The sequence below is a fragment of the Triturus cristatus genome, chromosome 7, assembly GCF_964204655.1.
Source record: "Triturus cristatus chromosome 7, aTriCri1.1, whole genome shotgun sequence".
Classification (NCBI taxonomy): domain Eukaryota; kingdom Metazoa; phylum Chordata; class Amphibia; order Caudata; family Salamandridae; genus Triturus; species Triturus cristatus.
Window position 1 is genome coordinate 393,741,883 of NC_140590.1, and position 12,152 is coordinate 393,754,034.

At 46.8% G+C, this 12,152-nt stretch overlaps 1 protein-coding gene across 1 annotated transcript in view; it reads right to left on the minus strand.

Annotated features, from left to right (window-relative positions):
- Positions 1–1,534: 1,534 nt before the first annotated feature.
- Positions 1,535–12,152, minus strand: part of LOC146809768 (uncharacterized) — a 73,865-nt gene continuing 63,247 nt past the window's right edge. The window contains exons 3-5 of the mRNA XM_085616619.1: positions 3,606–3,701; positions 3,319–3,423; positions 1,535–3,123 (exon numbers count right to left, since the gene is read on the minus strand). Coding sequence (XP_085472745.1) covers positions 2,537–3,123; positions 3,319–3,423; positions 3,606–3,690 — 777 coding nt within the window. The 5' untranslated portion in view covers positions 3,691–3,701 and the 3' untranslated portion in view covers positions 1,535–2,536. The remainder of the gene's footprint in view (positions 3,124–3,318; positions 3,424–3,605; positions 3,702–12,152) is intronic.

Here is a 12,152-nt window from a genome sequence, read left to right on the forward strand (position 1 = left end):
CAAGAATGCCAGGGTTGAGGGTTGGCCAATACAGTTGTGTAAGCCCCAAACATTCACGTGAGATGTCCATGTCAGACTCAATTCAGTAATTGACAGTGAACATACATGTAATATAAGTTCATAAACACTGACAACTGTAGAGTGTGCTCAGAGGAAAACAAAGTCTGACCTTGGCTCATCTATGTATATATCTCGTCCTGCATGAAACAACCACCACATTCGGATTTTGCTTACATTTTAGCAGGCACAGCTGGTGAAATCGATGGACAGCAGGACCAGGTCTGGAGTGCGAGGCCATCAGTGCGCTGGCGGCTACACCCTCTTTCCACCAGCGAGGAAGAAGAGGATGAGGAGGGACCCTCAACATCAGGAGGCAAGGGGATTGCACCCACCCGGACTGACAAGGAGCACCCTGATGCTGGTGCTACCTACCGGATGGAGGCTGTGGACATTGAAGGTGGCGGGAAGAACTGACACCTCTGCCCATGATGTGGTGGAGAGCTACTCTGCCCCAGACTCTTCACCTGTGGGTCCTGAAGAGGTGTCCCCGGGCCAGGCCAATACCCAATCTGGGCTTGCCATCAGCCCCTCCCAACCTCTAGAGTTCCCCACTCCGTCGGGGGCTCCAGCTGCATCCCCTGCAACCAGTCCCCCTCCTCGTAGCTGCCAGCTCAACCACAACATTGGCTCTGGCCCTGAGGCACCACATCCCTCCTGTCCCCCCCAGGCCCCTCCCGGTATTGTTCTTCCTGTGGCTGAGCCAGGGGACTTGAGGTGGATGTGTGAAGGTCAGTCAGACATGTCCGCTCGCATCATGCTACAAGTGTGTCTGGAGATACGCATGATGTGAGAGGACATTGTCCGATCTCTGGCCACCCTCACCACCAGCATCAATTGCATGGCCACAGCCATGTCGTCTGTTGTCTCCCAAATCCCTTCCCATACCACCGTCAATATCTCCCCCTGTCCGTTGCCCCAGACTTTTTCCCCCCGTACTCCTCGTGTGTCACAAACCCATGTGGTGCCTGTTCCTGCACCCGCCAGCCATGTGCTTGCATCAGACTCTGAGGATCTGGACATTGTGATAGTAGAGGATGACCAGAAGGACACTTGACTTTTGACTGAGACGTCGTCCTGAACAATTATTACATTTTCCCCTTGTAAATAGACTGGTTTCCCTGATGCTCCCTGAGGTGTTATATTTTTGTTGCCCCACCCCAATCCAAGTTCCCTTCTCCATCTGCACTAAGATCATCATTTGTTTTCCTTTTTCCCTTCAAAACGGACGGTTGTTCTTCTGTTAATACATAAATGTCTTTGAGGAATTCTACTCACTTTAACTTGTTTGACTTCATTTTGAATGTCTGGTTCAGAATATGGACACATATTTGGTGAGTTATCTGCTATGTACATAATGGCTTGTTGCAATGATGGGTTACATTTGCAACTGTGTCACACACACACATACCTCCTCACATCTCTAGGCCACCTACATCGTTATACAGGACATGATACACAACAGAATCTTAGTTTTGTAGCTCTTTATTATTTCTATACACATATTCACGTGGTCAATTTATCTTGGGGTTCTTGTCGCTGGTGATCGTGCTTGCGACACCGCAATTTTGGAGGTGATGCTCGCTGTGAGGTGTCAGGTCGGGCTCGTCGCCTCCGTGTAGGTGGGTATTGGCCATGTGCCTGTACAGGGTGATCTACATGTGCAGCGGCAGATGGTGTATGCACATTTGGTGTTTGTGCCTGGACAAGGGCTGGTTGTGCACGTGGTGGGAGTGCCTGTACAGGGGTTGGTGGTGGTTGTGCAGGTGGTGGCAGTGCCTGTAAAGGGGTTGGTGGTGGCTGTGCAGGTGGTGGCAGTGCCTGTACAACGGTTGGGGGGGTTGTGCAGGTGGTGGCAGTGCCTGTACAGGGGTCGGTGGTGGTTTGCAGGTGGTGGCAGTGCCTATACAGCTGTTGGTAGTGGTTGTGTAGGTGGTGGCAGTGCCTGTACAGGGTTTGGTGGTGGTTGTGCAGGTGGTGGCAGTGCCTGTACAGGGGTTGGTGGTGGTTGTGTAGGTGGCAGGAGTGCTTGTACAGGGGTTGGTGGTGGTTGTGCAGGTGGTGGCAGTGCCTGTGAAGGTGTTGGTTGATGGTTGTGCAGGTGGTGGGAGTGCCTGTTCAGGCCGCCGGTGTGGATGTGTACCTTTGCTGTGGTGCTGGCAGTTGGTGGTACAGGTGTGTGGATGTGCTGTCCTGCAGGCAGATATGATGGCTCCCCCCCTGCGTTGACCGTGAAGGGAGACTTTGGATCACTTTCAGCATGCCCTGCATCATCTTCATGGCCAAGGCATGGTGTCTTGCACTCTCTTTCCTTTGGATGGATATCATGTCTCTCATATTCCTGGACATGTCCTGCCAAGTTCTATCCATCCTATCCAAAACTTGGCTCAGCCTGTCCACCACCTGAAGGAATTAGACCATGTCCTGCAGGGACTCAGACATGTCTGACAGGGTAGCCCCATGGCACGAATGTCCTGCCTCACATCTGTCTGCTGTTGAAAGAAGTCCTGCTCCCACTGGCCATCATAGCCAGGTGCAGGCCCTCTCTGCAGGTGTCTGCCATGGATGGGACGAGCAGGTCCAACAGTAGAGGAGGGGGTGGCAGGTGGGAGCCTGTGGGCAGGAGAATGGTGCCCAGGGGATACCTGCACCACAACAGGGCTGGTACTTCCCCCAGATGGTGGAGAGGATGGCAGGGATACACTTTATAGGGAAGAGCGGGTAGGGGAACCACCATGTCGGTCATGGACGTGAGGGCTGTGAGGAAGTGATGTCTGTGTTTGGATGCATGGGAGCTGTGGATGGTTTGCTCTATGATGGGGACAGGCAATTGTTTGCTTGGGAGGAGGCTGATGAACGTTGCTTGACGGAGGATGTGATGCCCTGACTGATTTTGGCAATCTGGCACGATAGCTCTCATTGGAATCAGAATCGTCATCCCCGGAGTGGATGGCATTCTTTCATCATCATCCACCAAGTCGACGTCCTCAGGAACTTCCTTCTCCCCTCTGATTATCCGTTGGCCCGCACTGGTCATAGGTCTGTCATCCTCATCCTCAGCATCCCCTGGAACACAGAGGTTGCAACTGTATTAGTGATTGACCTGGTACTACATGTGGTGCAACACAAGGGTTGTATTAACTGCACTTTGCATCAACAGCTGAGGATCATGTGACCTGGTTAGGGTACCACCACAAATGACAGCTCACACCATAGCACTGAGGTGTTACACGGAGATGTATATGATGCAAGCAAACTCACCAGCTCCAGCCACAACTTTCTGTGTCTTCGCGTTCCCCCCTGGTGTCACCTGCTGAACCTGTCTCCTCATAGCTGTTGTAAACATAGCTGTCCCTGATCCAGCAGCTGTAGAGGGAAGTGACAGCATTCTCAATGACCTGCATCACTAATTGACAGACAGGCACATGACACTCCTGATTTGTATTTCACTTTGTAAACAACAACTGCTGATTCCATGCAGAAGGGGATCTTGATCTCTGTCATGGCTTAGTAATATAAGCTAGTGACACACCTCATGCCAGAATTACCTGAAGGAAAGGTGCGTGAGGGTTTCACTGCTGCAGCCAGGATGTCATGCGTTCCCCGGGATGGTGCCTGCTGCAGTGGTGTCATCCTGTCAGCAGCTGTGATGAGACATACATGTTCATATTTTAGTACAACAGATGGTAGCTATGAGCCAACATGTCATTCTCAATAACCATTATCCAGGACAATGTGTGGCATGTTTATCTCATGGACTTTACATGTGGGCACCTGCTCACATGCAGCATTTGCCAGCTGTTACCTCCATGCAGCACTGACATCAATGAGATGACACATCAACAGACAAACTTGTATGAGAAGGTTACAGATATTTCAAGGAAAGGGATAAATGACTCGGACTCCTCCGCATTACACTGATTTCACCTTTGCCATTAAGACTTACATTTTTCATGAGTGTAATGTTTTCTGTTGACAAGTCAGAAAGGAGTTCATGTGTGAGATGTGCAGTAGTCAAAGACATGATGTTGCTCATTTGTGCTTCTCTACCCATGAAGTCACACAGCTCATTTTTGAAAGAGAGAACACCGATTTCTTATGTCCATCCTTTGAGTGTCCTCTCTTTGCATACTCTATTTCCAACATCATGGTTAGCTGACAACGGATGGTGTATTGTACAGCAGACATCCAAACCTCATATGTCAAACACTCACATGTGAATACGGTAGGAAAGGAGGCAAGCAGAATGCAACATTTGGTTATGATCACACATTGCGGATAGGCTGAGAAGCTTTGATGCTTTCCGCCTGCACTGGATCAGCATATTCGTCTTCAGCCAAGTTATTTTGCAGGTGTAACTGCATGAAGATTCACCTTATAAGCCCCTACACCCATCTCAAAGGTACACAACTGGCATAAGTGTGGGCCTCAGCCATACCAATCTCATTATGATGTAACCATATATATTTTGCTAGGGATTTTTCTTATCATTGACTTGCAAGCCTGTTGTGTTTTGGTCACTTCATATGACACATTGTACTATTGAATGTCCATTCTGCACTCACTTGGCATACATTTTGTGTCATGCTTTCTTCTGATCTTGGATGTGTTCAAATGCCATATGTGAGCATATTGTGATGCAGGACAACAGTGTTGTACAACACATATAACATACGGTGGTGGTGAAAGGCACATTTAATGAGCATTCAGGCTGATTTATTCTTGGGTTTACTTACCTTGGCCCAGCACCGGAACAGTGTGTGGTCCCTGATCAGATGTCACAGCCAACCTTGTAGCAGAAGTCAGTGTGTGTCTTTGATTCTGGGAGGACCCCATTGTACCTCCAATGATAAGTGTGTTTTGCAACTTTACATTTCTGCAGCCACATGTGATGCACTCAAATTCTGGCACAAAGGATGTGCACAAGCAGTTGTGGGAACCACCGTTGCAGAAGTGTGTTATACTTGATATCATGAGTGATCCCACATATAACTTAGAATGGGCCCACTACCTAGATGCAACCTATATCACAATAACATGACTACGAATCCAGCCAATGTAAGAAGTACATGACCAGCTGTGTGGACTGGGCAATTTAATGTATATTGGAAACATTCGAAGTTGGACAGTGAATGCATTGTCAATACTACTGACACTGGTATCTCCCTTCTTGTTCATCATTATCATATTTGTGCAAATGGGATTTCTTGATTAGGTCTACAGACACTATTACAATATAGTGGGGACACCCTATTGACTAGTTGTGGCACTCGATTACAGGATTGGATTCCCAGGTCTGGGACTGTTCGTGAACAATTACAACGGTATGATGAGCCAAGACATGGTATATTTTGTCTTTCGCTGTTCACAAATATCATTTGCTAAAGGTGAATGTCCATATACAACTTCAATAGTAATGCCGCTATTTTTTCATCTCCGGTTGACTTTCATATGTGGGCACTATATGTCCCGCTGTCGTCTCCTGACAATGTATGCATTTTGACAATCTCCTGGTCAGTTTGACTTACTTGCCTTTCTCTGTACGATGTCGATTCCTCCCAGTAGATGCAGGGACCTCTGTTACTGCAGTTGTCTGTGCTCTGGCTGAATGTGTCAATGGGTGAGAAGAGAGAAAAGTATCCAAATGGGAAATGTGCTTGTGGAACTTTTCAGGGATTTCCCCATTTCTTCTGCATGCTAACAGTGTTGTGAAGTACTGCCGCAGACTGGGCAGGTAGGAGCAGTGGTGCGTTGGGGATGTAATGGCGTGGCAAGGTGGGAAATGAACAACAGAATATGTGTATGACTATTTTGATCTGATGATTCTCTCACCTTCTGCTTTGTGATTTAGGCTGGCACAGGGTGATTTACTTCTTGGATAATTTGTGGCAGGTTTACAAGCCCCTTGAAAAACATTTACACCGTCGTTGCGTCACTTCTGTGACACAGCGGTTGTGTAATACAGGTGACACATTTTGACTTATTCACAACGTGACACACCTATGGGGATGCATCACGTTGTGAAGCCCTGCACAACATTAAACCTGCGTCAGCTTTGATGTAGGCAGGGTGGGCGTTCCTTTGGGATATGCCTCGTAAAAGTGATGCAGTGTAATCGACGAGATTTCACGGAGTCACTTTTCATAGACTGCTGCTACGCAACCTTACGCCTGCTTGAAGCACACCTAAGGAGTGGCACAGAACGTTAGGTATGGGCGGTCCATGTACATTGTTGGAGTTGCGTCACACTTGCGACACTACTCCAGCAAAGCACCCCCATAATGCCATCAGATGCAACACATATCTGTCTATCCCTGCGCCACAGTGCACCGCATTGTAAATGCGACGCATCCGTGGTGGCGCAAGAGTTGAATTGCGTGTCGCATTGTTAGTGGCGCATCCCTGCAAATATTTGTCAATTGCTACTTAGTAGGGTTGTGTATATACGGCAACAGTACTGTGCTCATGTTTTCAAAAGTGGGGGAGGAATTTGCCATTTCTAATGCAAAAGATTCTGGGACTTGTGGTGCTACATACAGAGGGTGACACATGAGCCTCTGACTGACTATATTTTTGTATACACTTTGGACAACTTCCTTACTCACAATGACAGTGCAACACAGACAATCTTTTCATGCATTTTTTCTTTTCATCCCATTTACCTGGTACCACGTAGCGGACGTCACTAACAAGCAGCCCATGGACCAAGTGGGGGTGTATTGTGGTAAGGATATCCTCCTCCAGTGGGGTGAGACGGATGCGGGGTCCAGAGTATGCAGCAGGGAGGATGCTGTTTAATGCGATCCTGGAGAACTTGTCCTACACCTTCTGCCTTTCATCCTGCCACTTCTTCTTGATGTCATGGACTGTGCGCCTCTCCTCCCCCAATGCTGTGACAGCAGTGGCTAATTGCTGCCATAGGGCTGCCTTCTGTGTGCCACTGGTGCAGTAGGGTGGGAGTCCATATAGACGTTTGTTGTGCCTCACTATATACTCCACGAGCATGGTGGTCTCCTCTGCAGTGAAGTTCTTCTTCCACCTCATTAGTTTTTCCATTCCATTTTTCTCTGGCGATGTCAGCGTTGTGAACACAAACACTTTGTGACCAAACCTGTTCCTTCAATGTGTGCTGCTTTTATATGTTTTTTGGTGCTGGTCAATTAGTGTTAATTGGCTTCAGCTGGAGCGTGTTAGGGGATGGTAGGCACTTGCAACATCATGGCAAAATGAAGCTATTGGCTGGGATTGGCTGCAGTGTGTCAGCTGATGCATGGTGAGGGATGGTAGGCACTTGGACAGGTGTTTACCCTTGGCTAAAATGATCAACGGGCACAGTTCATGTATTCCGGTCTGGAATCGGAGATTCCGGCCCGTAGGCGGAGATTTCGTCCCGGAAGCAGAATTCCTGCTCCTGGTGCGGAATTCCCGCTCCGGGACCGGAAATTCCGGCCCGAGTGCAGACATAAAGTTAGTTGTCATAAGTCCATTTTGTGAATACCAAAAGTAGTAAGTTCATTTTGTGAATGCCAAAAGTAGTAAGTGCATTCTGTGAATACCAGAAGTAGTACGTGCATTCTGTGAATACCAAAATGGTAGTAAGTTAAGGATTTTGTCTTAAGTTAGTTCTGTGAATCGGGGCCTAGGTTTCCAATCTATCTTCCTCAAAATCTAGATCCATAGATGCAACAGATGCTGGTCTACTCATGGCAGTAAGAATTGGCAGTTCTCAGGAAAAATAACAGTCCAAGGAAAAAAATTCTGGCAAAAAGTATGTGGTCACATTTGGTCTGCACTCACTAGTAGTGTACACCAATCACTGTACATGAGTCACAAATGCAGGCTCAAATCCTCACCGCTGACCACCAATGTTAAAACTGGGGGTCTCTAGTTGGCAGGGGTAGGTATTTTTGACTAAATAGGGACTCTTGCTTCTAAGTCAGGGAAAGGGGATTACACTACTGGATAACCCCTGCTCACCCCCTTGGTAGCTTGGCACGAGCAGACAGGCTTACTCTAGAGGCAGTGTGTTAAGCATTTGTGAACACATACAGTAATACAGTGAAAACACTACTGATGGACACCACACAGGTTTTATAAAAATAAGTATTCTTTATATAGGCTTAACACAAGACCACAAACGACACAAATCCAAAATAGTGTGCTTAAAATTGACTTAAAGATGGTAAAATAAGCTTAGTTCAAGTTGATGGTAAATGCGACACAGTTCTCACAAAAGTACCTGGATGCGTAACGCAAAATAAACAAAAGGCGTGCAGCGTTGGAGATGCGTTGGTTCCTTGCTTCAGGGGAGACGGTGCGTCATAACTCAATGCTTGCGCAGAGTAGCGGATGCGTCTTGATCCATACCAGAGAGGAGGTGATGCGTAGATTCTCGTGCTGCATCCCGGTTGCGATGCGGCAAGATGGCGCCTCAATGTGACGCGACAATCTGGTGCGATAAGATGGAGCCCTTGATGCAACGATGTTGAGACGATGCGGCACGCCCTGGCAGCCTTGCGGCGACCCTGTACTTTGGAGCCGCGACAGTCCCTGCGACACGCTCCTCCGATGATTCGACGGCGACCCTCACGGTTGCGATGCGCTTCTCCGGTGATGCAACAGCAGACAGCTGTGATGAAGGCACGCTTCTGGGAGATGCAGCACACTTCCGACGATGCAATGACTACAGCTGCGACGGTGACATGCTTCTTCTCGTTGCATTGCGCTTCCAGCTCCCAGCGACACGCAGGCTTCTGCAGATAGAATTCCCAGCAAGGAAATTCAGAGGGGAGCTGGTGGTGAAGTCTGTTGTCCCTGAGACTTCAGCAGGAGGCAAGCACAAGTTCAAGCCCTTGGAGAAATATTCTGCAAGATGATGAAAATTCTGTAAAATGTCCTTCTTCTCTCCTTGGCAATGAAGACACCAGTGCAGGCCTAGCCAACAACACAGCTGAGTGCAGGGCAGAGACATCAGACACACCACAGGACGTGGAGCCAGCATTGTGGAGGGAAGGCACAGCCCTATTCAGGTCCCAGGTGCAACTCCTCCCACCCATCTACATGCAGATCTTCCTATTCAGTCCTGTGCTGACTCACCCTCTCCCCTGGAATCCCCCAGCCCCTGTCACTCACAGAACAAGACACACAATACACAACCTAGCAGAGGCAGGCTTGGACAGTTAAGCAAGAAAATACCTACTTTCTAAAAGTGGTATTTTCAACCACAGAATGTTAAAACAAACTTCACTAAAAGATATATTTTATCATTCTGAGTTCAGGCATACTAAATTTGTATTTCTACCATGTTCCCTGAGTCAGTAAGGATTATAAGATGTAAGAATCAAACTGCCTATTCTGGCCTATGGGGAACAGGTAGCCTTGCAGTAGTGAAAAATGAAAATGGCTGTAATTCACTATTAGAACATGCCACACACACCAGAGCATGTCCTACCTTATACTTACAATGCACCCTGCCCATGGGCCTACCATAGAGGTGTCTGATATGTAGATAAGGGAAGGTTTAGGGACTGGCAAGTCGGTGCACTTGGTCAGTCAGCATGGCAGTACCAGACTGCACATAGGCTCTGTGATGGCAGACCTGAGACATACTTTACAAGCTGCTTCTGTGGGTGGCACAACCACCAGGAAGGCGTTTGTTAGCTAATTAAAAGCAATTAGCAGTGACTTTTCGGGTAGTGGGGTTGTGTATCTTGAGCAGCAGTACAGAGGTTTTTGTTTCAGCTGTTCTTTTCCATTACTTCTTTTCCATTTGGTGCCACATTCATATTTTGATTATTATTGTGGTGGTTAAACTTCACTAGAAAAGGATATGGGTAAAAGTGAAACTACTGATTCTGCAAAAGGAGCTTCCAAACAAAGCAAGGTAACAAAGAATACTAGAAAATGCACACTTAGCTAAATAGATCTGTTGATTGGAGAGGTAGAAACAATTGTCAGCAACAAGAATTCACCCCAGGGGGCCCCGGAGGCTTCTGATAAGAAAACACAAACCCTCCCTTATTTATTTAACAAGATGCCGTCTCGAACGACAGTAGCTAAGACAACACCTGAGATATGTGCTTCCCTATCAATTGCTGCCCCAAATCTGAATTGTTCAGATTGACCCCCAGAGCCTACCATAGTGCCACTAGTTTTATCACCAGTAGATTTAAAACCATCTCAATGTGATCATGAGGCCATACCCAAGACCAGTGGCCAAAAAGTAACATCGGGATATGCAGTATCCTATCCACCTCAGACTCAGAGCTGGTGAAAGAGGTGAGGGAGGAGCTATTGAACCTCAAGCCTCAAGGTATTGGACTTAGTAGCTGGTATGTTGAAAAATGTCCTTTCGCTGATATCCAAATCTGAAGATACTAGAATGGGCCATTAGGAAAAGAAGAATCCTGGAAGCAGTTCTAGACCAAACACTTTATCAAGCAGTTTAAAAATGAGTGGAAAGGCATTAAGGACATTGCCTCTAGGTCAGTGCAGGGCACCTCTACTAGGAGGATCCCCGTGGCAACTGGGTCGCTGTGCAAAATTGACAATTTTCTCCCATGTGGTCAAATATACCCAGCTGTACTGTTGGGGGAAACATGTCAATGACATCACATTCTTTGAAGGAAAGGCCAGACATTTGGCTGCCATTTGACATTGCAAACCAGTACAAATCACTACAGCAAATACCATGCTTAACTGCACGGCCAGCAAATTTCAATCACATCACAAGTGGCACACAAAGGTTTGCATGCGGTTGTTCTGCATCCACAGCAGCCCAGATTAATATATCAGCATACCAAATGTTTCCTCATCAATAATGTATGAAGATGAAAACTCATTAAAAAATAAGGTCATACATTGGATGCGATCTGTTAGAGATTGTACATTGGTAATAAGAGAGAATATTCCTAGAATCAAAGATGCTCAATAGATAGCTCCAGATATAATTGTATAGAATTAACTCTTGTTAACAGAAACTTAGCCGATCGCTTGGTAGTCTTTGATATTAGGACAAGTCCCCTCCATGCTTCTATCATTTCACTTAAATACTTTTAGAATGGTAAATAAACAGTTAATAATCGTTGCCTTCTACGTCACCCTAGATTCTACTTTAGGGGACCCTGATTGACTGTGCAGCAAGGGTTCTCCTCATTTCACAAACCTTGGGCCCCAAAATAGTGATAAAAGGTCACATATAGGGGAAGCAACATCTGAGTTGAAATGTGATCTACTCGGATTGTATCGCAGCCCTTCGGAGCAGGAACACACATTTTTCAAACACCAGTGTATAAAGGTGGAGCATTATGTGGTGATGCTGTTTAGGCTTTACCATGCAATACTCTCAGAGACCCCATAGATGGTCCTTAGATTTGCAATAATAAATCCTTAGCTCAGTCCTAGTAGAGTATCAAAGAGTAGTCAGGCTTTTCTAAGGCAAAATGTGCTAAGCATTTCAGAGTACCAACATAGACTATAAGTAATTGACATGGCTCAATAGAAATACGACACCAATTTATAAAAATAAAGTGTACTCTTATCTTAGTTTAGACACCAAAAGGCATGTGATCAGATACATATAATCAGAGGTATGGATTTTAGAAAACAACATAAATCACAGCAATTCAATACTGCAGCAATTGGAAAAAGTGGTAGTAGCAATTAGTCACTTGCAGGTTGAGTTGCATGGAACCCAAGGAGGGTTTAAGGTGAGGCGAGTCCCAGGACAAAGCCACGACAGTCAGTTCAATTATACTTGCCCGTGAAGCCCAGGTGCAGAGTTGTCCTGGCTGTCCTTGGTGCTGAATGTGAGCTGCTGGGTTTTGCGGAGTGACCTCTAGGTGTAGCATCTAGTGAAGGAGTTAGTTGCCGGACTGGCAACTAACAAGCCTTGGCATATGTAAGCACAGCAGTTAGTTACTTCGATATTCAGTGGTCCTGGGGAATACAATAGCTTCCTGAAACTTGGTGGAGGACAGAACTACAGTTCCCACAATGCACTGGAATATCTGCTTTTGGGTAATACCTCAGAGGGCATGATGGCTAGCAATTCTCCTGATCTGGAGCGTTGATTTTCCTGCAGTTTGCAGAGGCCT